This window comes from Helianthus annuus, chromosome 17 (genome assembly GCF_002127325.2).
Source record: "Helianthus annuus cultivar XRQ/B chromosome 17, HanXRQr2.0-SUNRISE, whole genome shotgun sequence".
NCBI lineage: Eukaryota > Viridiplantae > Streptophyta > Magnoliopsida > Asterales > Asteraceae > Helianthus > Helianthus annuus.
Genome location: NC_035449.2, coordinates 173,381,508 through 173,401,497, shown reverse-complemented (window position 1 = coordinate 173,401,497; position 19,990 = coordinate 173,381,508). Strand labels below are relative to the sequence as shown.

The window sequence follows — 19,990 nt, the reverse complement described above, 5'->3', positions numbered from 1 at the left end:
AATGAATTCCAGAAATTAATCTTTGACCTTAATCTCGCAAAAAACACGTACCAAACACACACATTAAACAGGGTTATGTATGTTTCTTCATTCGATAAACAACTTTACTTTTATACACCTGCAGAGATTCACCAGAGATTTGGATTTCCCCTACAGTTTGAGCTACGATTTTGACAATATAAGTCAACTTTCACAATAGTTAAACTCATATCACACATAATGGCAGTGGCGGAACTAGCCCAAAACGTTAGGGGTATCCTAATTTTTTTTAGGATCAGGGGTATCCTTTATATAACAGAAACGGAGTTGAGGGGTATTTTTACACTACGAAAATGGAGTTAAAGGGTATTTTTACACTACGGAGACGGGGTTGAGGGGTAGCCCGTGCTACCCCTATTAATACTATAAGTCCGCCACTGCATAATGGATAATGGATGAGGAAGTATCATTATTTTAATAAATAAAATATCCTCGAAGTTAAAAATCTATAACTAGGATGTTACTATCGGATCAACTGATATAGCTGATATAATCGGACCATAACTTCCTCTCACTGGAATTCCAGTAGTGCCTTTTCCAGCCCAGTAAAGTTGAATCTTGAGGGTGTTGTTCTTCACATTCACTGTATAACTCTTTACAACTGCCCTGCCAGTACCTCCAGCCTCTTTTGCTATATTAAAATTCTTTAGTTTTAACTCTCCCTACATCAAAAGTTATCAAGATGTTAATAGTCCTTTTACAATTGCATCCATTATTTTCGGACTAAATGTACAAAAAGATAACCAACATTGGCTCAATTGACAATTTCTATTTAGGTAACCACCTCTTCATTGTTGGAAGTAATATTGGCATCAAAAGATTATCCTAAGTATTTATATCTATATCTATAAACTATAACGTGTCAAACATGGGTTATAAGGTAGTTATAAGATCCATGAGTTGGCGCCAAGTAACCGTCATGTAACCGCCATAGGGCAAGGGTATAAATCCCTACGTGTCTGACATTTGTAAGTAGTACGCAATGCTATGCATCTGTTTAGTGTGTGTAAATTCTCTAAAATTTCCTGTTCATATAATTCGTGAGTTTGTGTATTTTGAATCGATGATGGATTCTTTCATTTGTTAAAAGGAAAAACATTCAATGTATTGAAATTATTTTTATAAGGTAACCAACTTCCAAGATTTAAATCTAAGGTAATTCGGTCGCATTACCTGTCAAAAACTTGACCTGGCAGTAACTTACCACGATGAGCTCTGTTTTTTTTGTCATGAATATATTAGGTATTCAAATCAGAAGTGATACGTCCTTCTAACAAGATAATACGCCACTTGGCAACAGCAAACTTTTAATGGGTTTTTTACTGGCTTAACGTAACTCAGTTATCCTTAACAGAATCAGACAAAAGTTGGTTGCATTCTTATGTTTATCAGATCATAATATTGAAAAGTTGCATTACCTGCACATAAACATTGAATACGCGCTTCCCAAGGCTGTTAAATGACTTGTCCTGGGTAAAAATAATTTCTGCAAAGTGGAGCCTGACAGTGTAGTATCCGTTCTTAAGACACAGTCCATAATAAGTGAGAGAAATAGCGGTGGTGCGCGCTGTTTTGTATAATTCGGTGTCAAATGTGGATATATTATGGAGACTAGATGTGTTGGAAAGAATATTGGCATCAGAATCATGGTCATCATCTAAGAAGTTTCCAGTGCTGCTAAACGCCCAATTTCCAGCGTTGTAATATGGTGAGGCACCTTTTTTCTCTATATCAGATTCGTATATAGTGTTGTTTATATTTAGTTCTTTTCCACCGCAGTTGATGTGCAAAGAATTGATTTCTGATGCAAATGATGACATTTTTACTAATATATAGGATTTGGTTAATGTGTAATTGTATGTAATGATATATAAACTTTACTTACTTTGTGCATCTGACTTAGTACATGGGAAATCATTCTTTAGACATGGATGAATTTTCTTTCTACATAACAAATAACAATATTTAGTACTAGTTAGTGTGTAGTATTAATTCTTACACAACATTTAATGGACCCCAGTTACCCCCAATGGCTAAGCTTGACAATGAAGACGGTGGTCGAAAACGTATATACCCAAAAAAAATTATAGAACCGGGGGTCGAAAACGTATATACCAAAAAATTTCTATACGAAAACTACATATATAACAATACAGAGTGAAAAGTTCGAGGGGTCCCCCCCCCCCCCCCCGGCCCCTCTTAAGTTGCGCCCCTGGTTACACCCAAAAGTTCCATATCGGTTCTGACATTTGTATATAATGCTTAATATAACTAAACGGGTTTTGAGGTGATAAAATACTGATATGATTATAGTTCATGTTAAAAGGTTTGTTATAGGATTTAAAATACCTATTTCAAAAAAAAACAAAACTTATTTTAATTATATTTTAGAATATATTTTTATAATTAGATAAATTATATATGCAAAATTATTGACATGGCGAACCTGGCCCAAATCACCAAGTTTTTACAAGTGATGAGCTTTAGCAACTGCTTTAGGTTCGGGCCTAGGCCCCTTAAGGGCCAAACTAAAATGCATTCCCTACCCCCAATGTAAATGTTGTGACCTTGAATAAAGTTAGTGTCATGTGTCTTACTGTTTATTTATTGACGAAGAATAGCTCTCCACCACATTTCTGAGTCACATAGTGAAAAAATTGTTTACATTAAGCATAAACGACAAATATAGAAAACCATACCCACATCTACAACTCCACAAGCCTACATAAAAAACAACTTACATTGTCTCTTGTTCACACGTTTTTGGACCAGAACTAGCATCCCAGGTAAAATGATTATAAGAAACATCCCTGTAAAGGCATATATATACTTATAAACACAACCCACCACTAAAGGTTTATTTTACTATTATTATTATCAAGGTTTTATTGTTCAAGTATTTAGTTTATCTGTTTCCTAGTATAATTATAGGCAGTTAAACACCAAGTTATATGTCTTATGAATATGGTTATTATTTATTTTTTGAAATGCTAACTAACAAACTTTTAATCCTACTCCTCAACCTACACCTATGTCCACCATGGGACTTTAACCCTCAACCATATGGAGAGGAACACCTTAGTAACATGCCAATACCTCTAGGCTACAAGCCCTTATGGTGAACATGGTTATATACTTATTGAGAATTTTTGATAAAGTTGAAGGAAAATTGTACATATTGAAGTACAAGATTGGAGGCATAAATAGCCAAAGTACAACAGACGATTACAAAGGAAAGGAGCAATCCTAGCCTACAATTGATATGTCAATAACTATCATAACCTATTCTATAAATACATTTGACTAAAACAATTACAATTATTTTACAATAATATTATTATTATCATTAATATCTTTAATATGCCCCCGCAAGATGGAGGATCCATCGGAGACTCCAATCTTGGATCGAAGACGTTGGAAAGGCCCCCGACTAAGTGGTTTGGTAAGGACATCCGCAAGTTGATCCGCAGAGTGAATGTGTTGAACCTGTAATGATCCATCCGCAACTTTCTCACGAACAAAATGATAATCTAGTGCCACGTGTTTCATCCGCGAATGGTAGACTGGATTGGCACTCAAATATGTAGCGCCCGCATTGTCACAAAAAAGTGTAGGTGATTTGGGTATAGATAAACCAAGTTCTAATAGTAGATTCTAAACCCATGAAAGTTCAGCTGCACCATTTGCTAAAGCCTTATACTCAGCTTCGGTGGATGATCTAGAGACGGATTTTTGACGCGCCGAGCGCCATGAGAGGATATTGGACCCAAGATATACGATGTAAGCGGTTGTAGAGCGCCCCCCATCGGCGATGCCTCCCCAATCCGAATCGGTAAAGGCTTGAAGTCGGATAGGAGATCCACGATTAAGAAATAATCCGTGATGGATAGTACCTTTAAGATACCGAAGAACACGTTTTAACGCTTGCCAATGAAGTTGAGTCGGTGCATGCATGTATTGAGAAAGCCTATTGACAGCAAAGGAAACATCGGGTCGAGTAAACGCAAGATACTGAAGGGAGCCAACAAGTTGGCGATATGGTGTAGGATCAACTTTAGGAGAGCCATCAGCAAAGGATAATGTCTCAGTAGAGTTGAGAGGTGTGGCAACCGGTTTGGCACCATCCATTTTGAACTTGGTTAGCAAGTTTTGGATATGGGCATGCTCAGATAAAAAGAGACCACTAACTGTGGAAATCACTTCTATTCCTAAGAAGTGGTGTAACATGCCAAGGTCTTTAATTGAAAACTTTTCTGATAGAGCTCGAATGACATGTTGAACAAAAGAGTTGTCGTTGCCGGTTAAGACAATGTCATCAACATAAACTAGGAAGTAGGAAATAATTCCACCTCGATTATAGAAGAACAAGGATGGGTCGGCAAATGATTTTTAAACCCGAGTTCGAGAAGAAACGTGGAAAGCTCCAAGTACCATGCACGGGGTGCTTGTTTGAGCCCGTAAAGCGATTTTCGAAGTCGACAAAGATGATTTGGTGATGTTGGTTGCGAATTGGAGGAGGCTGATTGAGTTGAGGGAGGTGATGTATTATTGGATGAAGAGTAATCAGAATGTGAAGGTGTGGCGGAGTCGAAGGTAGATGGTTGGTGTTGGTTTTGGGGTGTGACATGTGGTTCGGATGGAGTGGTTGAGTTGGCAGAGGGAAAGAGCGAATCGAAGTGAGGAGCAGGTGGGTGTGGGCATTGAGGCTGGTTATTTGGGCTGGGCGGCCTAATATCGTATGAAATGGTGGGCTGCTGGGTGGATGACGAAGGACTGGAGGCTGGTGGGGTAGAATTGAGGTTAGAAAAAGGTGAAGAGTTTGAATGGCCATTGAATTGGGTTTGGCCACTAGGAACATTTCTACAGTGGGAGTGTGGGTAGATGACTGAGGTTGTGAACGTTGTGGAAAGGTTGTTTCAACAAACTCCACATGTCTCGAGTGATAAAGACGTCGACTCTTCGGTTCATAACATTTGTACGCAGATTTCGATGATGAGTAGCCCAAAAAAATGTAGTTTTCCGAGCGTGGGTGTAACTTGGATTTTGCGTAGGGACGTAGCCACGGGTAACAAAAACATCCAAACGGTTTGAATTTGTTGTAAGTGGGTTCTTTTTGGAAAAGAGCGGAGTACGGACTTTTGAAGTCAAGGATCGGAGTGGGTAAACGGTTTATTAAGTAAACGGCAGTTTGAAACGCATGTGTCCAAAATAAAAGAGGAAGATTAGCATAGTGTAGAAGTGATAAACCGGTTTCAACAATGTGTCGATGGCGTCTTTCTGCAACACCGTTTTGTTCCGGGGTATGCGGGGGGGGGGGGGGGGGGGTGGTCAAATGAGAAATACCTTGAGCTTGGAGATATGCGGTGAGGCCAATATATTCTCCACCATTATCGGTGAAAAGAGAAATTAAAGGCATTTGAAAATAATTTTCGACTAGCACTTTGAATTGAGGAAATAAAACCGAGACGTTGGATTTGTGTTTCATTGGATATAGCCAAATGTACTTTGTGTGATAGTCTACAAAAATAGGTGAAACCGTCAATCGATTTTTCTACCGGTCCCCAAACATCCGAATAGATTAATTGTAAGGGTTGTTGGGTAGTAAATGAATTCATGCCAAAGGAATCCTTATGACTTTTATTGATGGAACACGAAGTACAATGAAAATTGACGAAATTAAAACCTAAACCTAAACATTTGGTTATTTTCTTGAGAATACGAATGGAAGGATGCCCGAGTTTGTGATGCCAATCAAGTGGCGATGTAGTGGAGACCGCATTTATTTGAGGTAAAGTAGGAAGGTGTGCATAGTAGATGTCAAGGTAATTCTCGCCCCGCATTAGACGTGCCCCCGTTCGAAGATCCTTGACAAAAAAATGGGTGGGAAAAAATTCCACAGAAACATGGTTAGTCTTACACAATTTTGCAACTGAAATAAGTTTATTTTTGAATTGAGGAACACACAAAACGTCTTCTAAGGTAAGAGAACCATTTGACGTATTGAGGTGCGTTTGACCGATATGAGTTATGGATAGAGTGTTACCATTGCCAAGGACAATTTCATCTGGTCCGCCATACTCAGATACAGTGTGAAAGGATGTACGATCCGGATCGACATGATTATTAGCTCCGGTGTCAAACATATAGGAGGATGTTGCGACATTAGCAGTTGGTGAAGCTTTGTTTTGGGCCACAGAATTTCCTGTAGTGACATGGTTTTCTCGGAGAAAACGTGCGAGTTTCCTACACTCCTTTGTTTCATGCCCTGCAAAATTACAGAATTGACAGTAGATATGTTGACGAAATCACGGTTACCGCTATTTGGGTTCGAGCCACTAGACTAGTGATTGCGGAATGATCTGGTGTTGGAGTTGCTTTGTATGTTGCGACGGTCGTTGGCAGATCTGGAACCGGTTCGTGTGTGTCTTTGTGTAAAGTTGACAGTAGCCATAAGTGGGGAAGCAACAGTTGTTTGATGAAGCTCTCTTTCAAAGTCAACAAGTTTTTCAAATAATTCTGGAAAGGTGAGTTTGGAGTCGAGTAGTCGAAGAGATTGTGCAACATTCTTGAATTCATCACCCAATTGGCAAAGGATGTGAACCATAAGATCTTCGTCTTTCACCGGGTTTTGAACTAGGGCGAGTTCGTCAGCTATTGACTTCATGTCACGTAGATATTCCGTGACGGTTCGAGTACCTTTGGGGTTCGATGCAAGTTTTGATTTTAGAGATATAACACGAGAGCGAGATGGATTCGCAAAACTTGTTACCAATCTATCCCACGCGTCTCGAGCGGTGTCGGCCGATGCAATCATCGGTTGAATGGTGGGTGTGCAGCTGCCTAGGAGAGCCGCCAGGATGATTTAGGATGATTTGATCTTGGCGAAACCAAGAATAGTAATCCTGATTTGGTTTGGTGCGTTCAGCATCGATGAATTCTGCCGGGGCTTTTTGTGTTCCGGTGATGAAGTGAAGCAGATCAAGGCCGACGAGTGTTGAGTAAACATGCTTACGCCATACTGGAAAATTTTGGTTGGTGAGGGGAATGTTAAAATGAGTGGAGGCAGTGAGTTGAACGATGGTGATTGGTGCCATGAAGGTGATTAGAAAGAGTTTTGATTGAAAAAAAAAATAAAACACAGTTGGGATCTATTCTCGATTGAGATGAAAGGCTCTAATACCATGAGAATGTTTGATAAAGTTGAAGGAAAATTGTACATACTGAACTACAAGATTGGAGGCATAAATAGCCAAAGTACAACAGACGATTACAAAGGAAAGGAGCAATCCTAGCCTACAATTGATATGTCAATAACTGTTATAACCTATTCTATAAATACATTTGACTAAAACAATTACAATTATTTTACAATAATATTATTATTATCATTAATATCTTTAGTACTTATATTGATCCCATTTTTTTTCATTCCGCATATATAATCACCTAATATTTATGAAATCTGTTTTATATCACTTGATCATGTAAATCATGTAATGTAATGAAATGGTAAGTAAAGGGGAAATATATCCTTACACGTTCTTGGTGCTTGAGAAGACCCATCCAGGCAAAGGTCCAGTAAGATTATTTTTCATCAAATACCTATCAAATGTTGGTCATCCATAGAGAATTGATCACAGATATAAATTAGAAGACAAGGAAATATTGTGGAAGATGATTCACATACATGTAGTCTACATTTTCTAGTTGGGAAAAGGAAGATGGTATCTCGCCAGTCAAATTGTTGAAACTTAGATCTCTACAAAACAAATAAAAGAAAATAAGTTCCAAGGCGATGTAAAATTTAAAAAATACCATCAAATATGTCAAATGCGTCACAAGTGAAATAATTAGAAAACACTATATTTGATAAACAATAGTGCAGCTAGTTTATAGTTTCTTTTCTTGGACGGCTAGAGCGACTGGTTCCGAAGACACCAGTCTACACACACAACCCCCGTCCCTGGCAGGAACAACATGGAGAAAACTCCCCCCCTCTGACCAGTTGGACTGGCCATCATTGGCGCAGCGCAACTACTTTGTAGTATATATGTTTTTAGTGTAAGTCGTATTTAGGGGATGTTGAGCTGTGGACTTGTGGTTTCAAAATTTATAAAGGGATAATGAACAATGAGAATCATAGTAATAAAACGGGTTGTAGAAAATAATGTGTGGATGTTCGTTGTTCTATGACGTAGTAATAGTAATTGATGATCAAATATCTGATTGTTATTGTTTCCATATTTAACCATTAAAATGACCAAAAAGGATTGTAAAAATAAGTAGAAATGATGTGTGCCAATGAGATAGTGGTGGAGTGGTTGGGGAAAGACTTAATGTTTCTTGTGACCCAGGTTCGACTCCCACTCTCTCCATTATTTTATGCGGCATCCAGATGAAGGGCGAATACGGGTGGCACCTGTTCGTATTGTATGGGAGGCGAGATTTAACAGATTATTCTACTGTCGTTCCTTCGAGCGGGTGGAGGTCGGGTTTCCGCGCATCTGGGAGAGCCAAGAGGCTGGCGGCGGTCGAGTAGTCAACCTTGGCTACAGTGCCCGGTGTCATGGTGGCCCGGTGTCATGGTGATTGGCATGTCGTTACTTGCCGTTCAAAATAAAAAGTAGAAATGATGTGTAAATGGAAATCAAAGTTTTAAACTAGTTTAGAGTGATAAATAAGTAGTTGTTTTCCTTTTAGATAATCAAATTTATTGCATGATTTGTTGTCCAAACAATTAAAAAATTATTATTGCATATTTAAGTTGTAATAATTAAATAATTAGTTTCAAATCTGTATTCTGGAAGTATGCCAGATCAATGGAGGAGTGGTGTCATAGTTCCCTTATATACGAACAAAGAGAACTAAGGTTTTGGTAAATCAATTTAGTTTTAATCCGGGGCGGTCAACTACGGAAGCAAAACACATTCTATGAAGATTAATGGAAAAGTATAGGGAAAAGAAGTGAGAACTTCATATAGTTTTCAATGACCTTGAAAAGACATATGACAGTGTACCACAAAGACTGATTTGGGATAGTTTGGAATGTAGAGGGGTACATGGGATTCTCGGAAATATATAGACATAATTAGGGATATATATTAGGACTAAAACTCGTGTGCGTGCACCTATAGGGAATACCAATTTCTTCTATGTGGAGGTAGGACTCCATCAAGGGTCTGCATTGAGTTCGTTTCTTTTTGTTGTTGTCCTAGATGAGTTGTCAAAGTTGATTCAGCAGTCAGTTCCGTTGTGCTTGCTTTTTACGGATGATATTGTTTTAGTGACAGAGAGTAAACAAAGCTTGAATGCAAGGTTAAAGGAGTGGTGTGCAACAATTTAGAGGGTAATGGTTTAAGGATTACTCATTCTAAGATTGAGTATCTTTACTGTGCTTTTAGTTGTGTAAGCGATGACTAGGACACTTAGATCACCATTGAGAGGCAAGTGGTTCCGGAGGTAACTAAATTCAAGAACCTAGGATCGTTTGTACAAAATGATGGGGCGATAGATAGTGGCGTAGCCCATCGCATTCAGGTTGGATGGTGTCGGTGGAGAGCAGCTTCTGGGGTATTGTGCGACAAGAGATTCCCAGCATAATTAAAGGGGGAATTTATAGGGTTGCAGTTAGACTTGCTATATTATATGGTACAAATTGTTGGGCCAATTAAGAAGATACAAGCTCGTAAGGTAAAGGTAGCAAAGATGAGGATGCGAAGGTAGATGTGTGGGCACACTAGGTTGGATAGGATAAGAAATGAGGTTTTTAGGGAAAGTTTGAGATTGACTAATTAAGGAAATAGATGTTGAGATGGTTTGGGCATGTAAGGAAGAGACAAGTGACAACTACGGTTAGATCAGTAGAAACTCTCACTGTTGAGGGAAGGAGGAGTAGAGGCAGGTTGAAACCAACTTTGGAAGAGCGAGTTAGAAAGGATTTGTTAGACTTATACCTCTCTGTGGACATGGTTGATGATAGGAGTTTGTGGAGACGTAGGATTAAGGTTAAGGAGTTGTAGGGTGCTTTCTTGTCTTAGAGGCTTTAGTTTTTGTAATTCATTTTTTGGGTGTGATTTTAAGAATGTTTGTCTGCTTTTTTGCATAGATGTATGCATATGTATACTGTTATGACTCTTATATCTTGATTCTCACAGGAAGCAGCCTCTCTAATTCTATCCCCTAGGATGGAGGTAAGGCCTTCCCAAGACCCTACTAATAGCTTTATAGCTATAGGTGTTGTTGTTTTAGTTTCAAAACGAAGATCCAAACACCCCCTTGTAAAATTTCATCTAAGAATTACCATAATAAAATTGTTGTTTCATGCTTGCTAGTGGCATCGAACTTTTATGTTCTAGTTTCCAAAAGTAGAAAATTCTCAAAACCTATTTATTATTTACAATAAGTAACTTAATGATAATCCATATGAGAAGCAAGGAACATCTTCTGGTTCACTTACATGGTACTCAGATTTACCATATCCCTGAAGTAATTGGGAATCGTCCCACGGATCAAACAATTCCGAAGTACCCTGCATAACTCGAGATGGTGGTAATAACTTGAGTACTACTTACTACGAAAAGGGAATTGCCATACAAAGCCATAAGAAACTCACAGTATACTTAGGTGTTGCATTTTCTCTAGTGACGGGAAAGTAGAAGCTCCACCTATCAAGTCACTGATTCTCCTGTATCACAAATATATATATTCAATCACGTTGTAGATCCGGCCACCTTATTATATATATATATATTCAATCACAAATATATATATATTCAATGACGTTGTATATTCGGCCACCTTATTAGACCGCCTCATTAGATCAAAGACAAAAAAAACTTAGGTGGAAAAAAGCTTACAGATCCTTCAGTTGAGTTAAGGCAGAGATGCTCAAAGGAAGGGGACCCTCAAAAGAACAACCTTGTATATGCCTGCATCATATATATTAAACCAAACATTGCAATATATGAGATAAATACGCGCTTAGAGAGTGAAGGAAATTTCCAACTACATAAATAAAAAGGATGAGAAAAGGTAATGTACTACACACAGATTTCCATTTCAAGTAACCCTATAAAAATCCCTAAATTCTAGACACAACTAAATTTTAGTTAAATTGGTGAGTTATATGGTTTCGACATGCCACAACACAGGGATGAGTATTTGGTACCAGTTAACGATACCTTACCAGGTATATTATTCCGTACCAGTACTCATTTTCCCGTTTTCTACCGGTACCAGTATTTACGGGTGTATTTACGGGTAAAACACTAGTAAATACAGGTATTGTACTGGTATATTCGGTACTGGGAGACGTACCAATTTTTCCCGCCGAACATGTACCATGCTCATCCCTACCACAGCGTCACATAAAAAAAGTCAACATGGACAAAGTTACTGGCGACATATCAGCTGTCTAGCAGATCGGATTACCAGTTACCTTAACAGAAACTACGGAATTTGGTTATCTTGAAAAAAATTCTGGGAAGTTCAATGGTTAGAACAGAAATCCACCAAAAATACATTACCTTTTGTGTGTAATTTCCCTGACAAGTGATAAGAGTATCACTATCTCTATTATTGTTGTTGTTATGGTTCTTATTCTTGTGATCCCTGACAAGTGATAAGAGTATCACTATCTCTATTATTGTTGTTGTTATGGTTCTTATTCTTGTGATGATTCTTATTGTTGTTATTGTTCTCCTTCTTATTATTGTTCTTATTATTATTGTTGTATATTGTTATTATTATTATTGTTATTATTATTGTTATTGTCATTATTAATAAATTATTATTATTATTATTATTATTATTATTATTATTATTATTATTATTATTATTATTATTATTGTTATTAGGGTTTATTAGTTTACGCTAATGATAATATATTGCAATACTTACAATCTCCAAATTTGTGTCCAATGCCTAATGAAGTTCGGTATCCTTCCAGTGAAATTGTTGTCACATATCCTCCTAAAAATGTAACAAACTCACAGAAGTTAGAAAAATGCTTAAAGCTTTATAGATATGAGATTATATATAGATCATACCACTCAAAAATATTAGTTTTGAGTGGTTTTTGACCGCTCTGCCAGGTAAAAGGTTAAAGTAATGTATGGGGCAAAGTAGTCAAAATGCACAATAGAAAATAAGCTCTACATATCACCTCTCTTTATGGATTATAATCCAAATTTACAACATTTACACTCACAAATTAGTCAGCTTGGTAAGTTTTCCAAGTGCAGCAGGCAGATGTCCATTGAAATCATTTGAAGATAGATCACTGGGAATATAAAGTTTCACGTGAATATGTATTTATGAAAATCCCCAATTTTGATCTATTAATTTCCCTTGTCGGATTGTTAAGGAATATAAAAAATTTAGTACAGCTTGTCCAAATTCTTCAAGTTTGCAATCTCTTTGGGTATGGGTCCTGAAAAACGATTTGCTTCTATGTTCCTACAAAAAAAAGTTGAAGCATTTCACCATCAAATTTAAGTAAAGTTTCATCATCTTAATAATTTTAAAATTTGTTTGTTATTATTATTATTTTTTTTTGTTGTAATATATAACTAAAAAAATGGAGATGTGGCTCACAATTCTAGAAGTGTGGTCATTCTAGTGAGAGTTGTTGGAAACTGCCCAGACAATCGGTTTCCCATGAGTGAGCTACATATATACATAATGAGGAGTTAAGATGCATGTTATTAGAAACAAAAAAGAATTATGATTAATTATCCAATAAAATAGTTATTTTGCAGGCAAAAAACGCCAAAGTTGATTGTTGAGATATAAGTGTTCCTACAGGTTGCTCAAACGCATAGTAGCCCATTCAGATGGTATAGTTCCCCTAAGATAATTAAATCTAAGATCCCTGCATTAGCAAAACACTAAATATAAATATCGAAAAATGCATTGATTAATGTCAGATCAAAAGCACAAAGATTTTTCTTACAATATCTGAAGGTGCTGTAGCTTGGTAAACTCCGTTGGAAGGGAAGTCGAGATATTCTGGGATGATATAGCTCTGAATTGTAAATGAAAAAAAAAAAAAAAAAAAAAAAAAAAAAAACCTTTAAACTTTGATGGTTTAAAAATTCAAATTCTCTCTCCATGGGATGATATAAGTCTGAATTGTAAAAGAAAAAAAGTTCAAATTTTGATTCTCTCTCCATGGGATGATATAACTCATCATCATCATACTCAGTAAATTCCACGAATGGCAAACCTCTGGTAGGGATAGAGAGACTGACCCACGTCTCGATAGTAGTTTTACATCAAGCTTGGGACATAAGGCAAATAACACTCAGCAATTGGGACAAAAGTCGATTATATTAGAAGGATTATTATTATTATAAGCTAGATATTATATGATATTAGATTAAGATGTAACATTAATAATATTATTAGTATTATAGATAGATAACATAAGTATGGGCGGTTAACAAAACCTGTCGTCATGTATATATACATTCTTGTATCGATTCTGGCAATTCACCAATTCGAATACGAACATCAAATATTCAATACACTCAAACCCTAATCTGCAAATCTGATCTATTAAAGTAGTATCAGAGCCACATCGATCCAGAATTCGATAAACTAAAATTAGAAGTCCATCAGTTTATTCAATCAAAATGACAACAACAAATGGAGGAATTCAAACTCAAATCCCTAAACTATTGGGCCAAAATTATTTCCACTGGCATATTCAGATGAAGGTGTTGTTGGAGTCTCAAGATCTATGGACAATTGTAGAAGAAAGATATAGAGAACCCGCTGCCGGAGCATCAGAGAGCGATCGAAACAATCACAAAGAAACTGTTAAGAAAGACAAGAAAGCACTGCATGTCATGTTTCAAGCGGTCAATGATACAATATTTGAACGAATTGCAACAAGCAAAACGTCAAAGGAAGCATGGGATATTCTGCATAAGGCTTACCGAGGAGAACACAGAGTTAAGACGGTAAAACTTCAAACTTTAAGATGTAAATTCGATGCTTTAAGAATGAAAGATGGTGAAACAATAGAAGATTCTGTTAATAGAATGACGGTGATAGTCAATCAATTACGATTAAATGAAGAAAATATCACTGAACAACGAATCATTGAGAAAATTCTTCGTAGTTTATCAAGAAAATATGAATCGGTAGTAGTAGCAACGATAGAAGAATCCAAAGATCTGTCTGCCATATCCACCGAAGAATTACTCGGAATACTACAGTCTCATGAATTGAGACTTAAACAATACGATGATGCTCCAATAGAACAAGCATTTCAAGTACAGGATACAAATCAGGATTGGTCAAGATCTTTCAGATCAGACAACACCGGTAGAGGAAGAAGTAGGGGAAGAGGTAGAAATTATGGACAAGTTCGATGCTATAATTGCCAAAGACTGGGGCATACGGCATGTTTCTGTTAGAAAATGATGATGATGATGATAAGAACAATAGTGTTTTAATGCATGAAGAATATAACGGTGAAGGAAATGATGAGACATTATTTATGATTTTCAATATGGAAGAACTCACCAAAGAGGATTGCTGGTATTTAGACAGTGGATGTAGCAATCACATGACCAGAAATAAGACGTTATTTACTACCCTAAACAAGTCAGAAAGAAGGGAAGTTAGGACCAGTGACAATAAAAGACTCGAAGTGCTAGGTAGCGGTGATGTAACAATCAAAGTGAGAGGTGAGGAGAAGAAGGTACCCAATGTCTTCTATGTAGAAGGTCTAAAACATAATCTTTTAAGTGTAGGACAACTCGTGCAAAAGGGTTATGAAGTAAACTTTCATAATCATGCATGTGTTATCAAAGATCCGACAGGGAAGTCCATAGGAACAGTTAAGATGACCGACAATAAGATGTTTCCCTTGAACCTGAATTATGATGTTATTCCAAGAGTATGCAACATGATGACTCAAGAACCGTCAGTGTTATGGCACAGACGTTATGGACATATCAATTTTGAAACACTCCATAACATGGGAACAAAGGAGGTTGTGAAAGGATTGCGCAAAATAAGCTCCAAGTCTCCACAAAGTGTTTGCGAATGTTGTTTGTTCGGAAAACATGCTAGGAAATCCTTTCCGAAACAAACCACGTGGCGTGCAAGAAAGCCCCTACAACTCGTGCACTCAGACATATGTGGCCCAATGAGAACAATCTCTATTGGAGGTTGTAGATACTTCATTACTTTATAGATGATTTTTCGAGAAAGAGTTGGGTTTATTTCTTAAAATTAAAATCAGATGCCTTAGGGGCTGTTTGGTAGCCTCTTAATGACCATTCAGATGCTACCTCTTAATGGTTTAAAAACTCTGAATGAATAAGAGGTAACCTCAAGTCTGAATGGTTAAGAGGTAACCTCTGAATGGTAAATCGTCACATGTCACATTCTTCTACCTTCTCATTGGTAAAATTCTTAATGGTTCCATTAAGAGGTAGCCTCTTAATAACCATTCAGAGGCTACCAAACAGCCCCTTAATCTACTTCAAGACGTTCAAAAGCTTTGTAGAAAATCAAGCTGATTATAAGATAAAAGGATTACGTACTCATAAAGGATGAAAATATTCCAGTCATGAATTTCAAAATTTCCTCAAAGACAATAACTCACCACAAGTTACACCCCACAACAAAACGGGATGGCCGAATGGAAAAACGGGACACTCATGGATCTTAGTAGAAGTATGTTAAAGATGAAACGGATGTCTCACACTTACTAGGCTGAAGTGGTGGCATGTGCCACATATCTCTTGAATCGGGCCACAACTAAAGGAATACAACACGTGACACCACAAGAAGCATGGAGCGGAAGGAAACCCGGTGTATCACATCTAAGGATATTTGGTAGTGTGGCATATGCTCATGTACCAAAACAGCATCGAGGCAAATTGGATGACAAGACAGAGAAAACCATAATGAGAGGTTACAGTGAGTATAGTAAAGCATACAAACTTCATAATCCAATAACAAATAAAATCATTATTAGTCGAGATGTCCATTTTGATGAGAGTCAAGACAGGGAAGGTTCTCAAAGAAATGAAAAAGACTCAAGTTTACGTCTAAACTATCCAGACGATGAAGATTCTGGTAGAAATGCAACTGAAACGAGTAACATGTCTGATGCCGAAGGTAGTCAGCAAACAGATAATGCAGATGCTGCAAATCTGAATGAGCCGTATGGAGACAGGTTAGTAATAGTCAAGCAGGAAGTCAGATTAACAGCCAAGAGGAGGAAGACTCGTCATCAACCTCATCAGAAAATGAGGTGTTGAGGACTAGAGATATCGCTGATGTATACGAAGAAACACAGCCGCTTACAAAAGAACAAGTGGATGAGTTATACAATGCTCAACTCGTGACGGAGGATGCAGCAAATTTCGTCTTGTATGCTGATGCAGACCCAACGTCATACGGAGAGGCCCATAAAGAAAATAAATGGGGAGAAGCTATAGATAGGGAAATGGGATCAATACATCGAAATGAAACCTGGGAAGTAGTAGATCCACCCAATAATCAAAGACCTATAGGTGTGAAATGGATTTTCAAGACAAAATATGATGAAAATGGAAATGTGAGCAAGTACAAAGCACGATTAGTGGCAAAGGGTTACAATAAAAAATATGGCATTGATTATCTCTATGTTTTTGCACCGGTAATCCGTTTCGACATTGTCAGATTGGTCTTAGCCTTAGCCGCTCGCAATAACTGGTATTTACATCAAATGGATGTAAAAACGACTTTTTTGAATGGTAACCTGAATGAGCAAGTTTACACTGAACAACCAGAAGGATACGTTAAACCCGGATAGGAACATAAGGTATGCCATCTCAAAAAGGCCTTGTATGGTCTAAAACAAGCCCCAAGGGCGGTATAGCAGAATATATGAATTTTTTAGATCAAACGGTTTTAGAAAGTGTGTTTATGAACATACCTTGTTCATAAAAACCACAAAGAATTCAAAGATGATGGTGTGCCTTTATGTAGATGATCTTATCATAGCAAGTGACTCATTAGACATGATAAATCAACTGAAGACATCATTGAAACATGAGTTCGAAATGACAGACTTAGGAACTTTGCATTACTTCATAGGTATGGAGGTTAAGTATGAAGATGGAAACATTCTAGTGTCTCAACATAGATATGCAAAAGGTTTACTCAAGAGGTTCAAGATGGAAAACTGCAACACAATCTCAACACCAATGGAATATGGTCATCGACTAACCAAGAATGATCCCGAAGAAGAAGTGAACCAGAACAAGTACAGAATTCTTGTAGGAAGCCTGATGTATCTTACAAATACTCGCCTAGACATTATGTTCGCAGTGAGTAAAGTCAGCCGATTCATGGAAAGACCAAGAAGAAATCACTGGGAAGCCAGTAAAAGGATTTTGAAATACATAAAAGGAATGATAAATCCTGGAATAACTTACTCCAAAGGAAGTAAAGGAAAATTAGTGGGATATAGTGATAGCGATTATGCAGGGAATATTGATGATAGTAAAAGCACATCCGACTATATTTTCAACCTAGGGTCTGGAGCAATCGCTTGGCAATCGAAGAAACAAAAGGTGGTTGCATTATTATCAACCGAAGCAGAATATATAGCTCTGTCAATGGCTAGATGTCAAGCACTTTGGTTGAAGGGAATACTTAATGAACTTCACATGAATATGGACTGCCCTCCAACTATTTATTGTGACAACAAGTCAACAATATGCCTAGCCAAAGATCCAGTTTATCATGGGAAAAGTAAACACATTAGGGTTAAGTATCATTTTATTCGAGATCTAATAAAGAATGATGATGTAGAAGTTAGCTTCTGTTCAACAAAGGAACAAATTGCGGATATCCTTACCAAAGCATTGCAGCTAAGAGACTTCAAGCGGATTAAAGAACTCCTGCACGTCAATCCAATCTAGCTTACGGGAGGGAATATTAGAAGGATTATTATTATTATAAGCTAAATATTATATGATATTAGAATAAGATGTAACATTAATAACATTATTAGTATTATAGATAGATAACATAAGTATGGGCGGTTAACAAAACCTGCCGTCGTGTATATATACATTCTTGTATCGCTTCTGGCAATTCACCAATTCGAATACTAACATCAAATATTCAATACACTCAAACCCTAATCTGCAAATCTGATCTATTAGATTAGTGCATGTACCCCTTGTCTTTCGGTTATCAACGCCATCAAATTATGCATGATTAACCGTCACTCTCGTTTTAACATTATTTTCACGAAATTAGTAAAATAACGTTAAAATTTGGGCACTTTCACTTTTTCCACTGAAGGCCCACACATATATACATTATATGCGCATACCACAAGCGGGCTACATGCGATGATATAAGTCTGAATTGTAAAAGAAAAAAAAAACTTCAAATTTTGATTCTCTCTCCATGGGAAAGTGTTCACATTAAAATACATACTAAGCCTTACTTAGGCCATCCGTAGTCATAAAACTCCTTTGTGGGCGTTATGCGACACGTGTCGTGCCACGTCACACAGGGGCTTTATGGGGCGTTATGTCACTAGAGCCCGTAGTCATAAAGCCCTACCTTATCATTACCTAATTATTAATTTTCATTTTTATTAATTAATTAAAAAACACTTAGCTATTTTTGATTGGTCCATTTTAAAAACAAACCTCCATACCAGCGCTATATCTATAAAGCTGCACCCTTTTTTGCCCCATAACGCTGCCCGTCGTGGTGTTCAGGGCGTTATGTGGCGCTATGGGAGAAAAAAACAAACAAACATCACGCCCCACTACACTACAGGGGGTCTTAGCAATCATAGTACGATTTTATTCAAGAATTACCAAGTGGGATGGTGATTTTAGGTAGCTTAATGTAATCAATATCATCAATATAAGTAATATGCAAGAACCATGTTCATGAGCAGCATGCAAGAAACCAACCTACATGTATTGCTTCCTCATGTACAGGGCTTGATCTTCTAGCTAAATTAGTATAGAAACCTGTTGGTGCACTTGTGTCTGTACTTTGTCTGTATTGGGTCTGTATGTAAACGATGTCCTTAGTAGTCTGTAAGTTGACCAAGTCAACCATCCTCCGGTTTGACTTGGACAACATTTGAAAGATGTTCTGATCGAAGGATAGCCTCGAAGGATACACCTGATCCTTCGAGGTGATCGAAAGATATGGTTCGACCATGGTTCGACCATTAGACCTCGAAGGATGATCCTTCGAGGTCCACGCTGATCTTTCGTGTAACATGTGGTCGACAGATGATCCTTCGGACCATCTGTCGAATCCTTCGAGCAGACCTGCTGAGCTGGGTATATATACCCATGCATGTGTTGAGAGTTCTGAAGTTCTGCCATTTTGCACCGAGAGATAGAGAGTGTTGAGAGCATTCTGTCCAGAACTCACACACACACACACTTGAGAGTTTACATGTTAGATTTGTAAACATTGAGCTTGTAACCGAACCCTCATTGCATTAATACGACTAGTGTTAATCGGTGAATCTTTGTGTGTTTGTTTCTCTACTTGCTACTAACTCGGTTTGCTTGCTAGCTTGGATTCCGCACTCGCTAGTAGGTTTGTATAACAAGGTTTAGGTTCGTCATCCTCCGCGAAAAGGGACCTACAAGTGGTATCAGAGCCTCGCTCTTTACCTTGTTTAAAACCGGGTTTGTTCAAGTGTTTGGTGTGTTTGAACACTTGGTTTAGCACCCGTTTTTGGTGGTTTTTCTTGCTTGTTTAAACTGAAAAACGGTTTCTAAACCTTCGGGAGTGTTCAAGTTTGGGTTGGGTAACATAAAATTGGTTTTTAGAAAACTTTGTGTTTTCCGGTGGTATTCCGGTGTGTTTCCGGTGACTGGCTTAAGGATAAGGTTATCCTTTTTGGGCAATCTTTCAAAAGTTGGTGGGAAAGTTGATCTGACATCCCCTT

General features: G+C 37.5%; 1 protein-coding gene across 1 annotated transcript in view; it reads right to left on the bottom strand.

The window, feature by feature from the left end:
• Positions 1-250: 250 nt before the first annotated feature.
• The window catches only part of LOC110923402 (probable LRR receptor-like serine/threonine-protein kinase At1g07650), a 34,342-nt gene continuing 14,602 nt past the window's right edge, over positions 251-19,990 (bottom strand). The window contains exons 3-18 of the mRNA XM_022167507.2: positions 12,992-13,063; positions 12,842-12,910; positions 12,634-12,705; positions 12,424-12,495; positions 12,248-12,319; positions 11,938-12,009; positions 10,896-10,967; positions 10,652-10,723; positions 10,496-10,567; positions 7,727-7,798; positions 7,576-7,641; positions 2,781-2,849; positions 2,637-2,675; positions 1,925-1,983; positions 1,458-1,840; positions 251-701 (exon numbers count right to left, since the gene is read on the bottom strand). Of these exons, the coding sequence (XP_022023199.1) occupies positions 492-701; positions 1,458-1,840; positions 1,925-1,983; positions 2,637-2,675; positions 2,781-2,849; positions 7,576-7,641; positions 7,727-7,798; positions 10,496-10,567; positions 10,652-10,723; positions 10,896-10,967; positions 11,938-12,009; positions 12,248-12,319; positions 12,424-12,495; positions 12,634-12,705; positions 12,842-12,910; positions 12,992-13,063 (1,543 nt within the window). The 3' untranslated portion in view covers positions 251-491. The remainder of the gene's footprint in view (positions 702-1,457; positions 1,841-1,924; positions 1,984-2,636; positions 2,676-2,780; positions 2,850-7,575; positions 7,642-7,726; positions 7,799-10,495; positions 10,568-10,651; positions 10,724-10,895; positions 10,968-11,937; positions 12,010-12,247; positions 12,320-12,423; positions 12,496-12,633; positions 12,706-12,841; positions 12,911-12,991; positions 13,064-19,990) is intronic.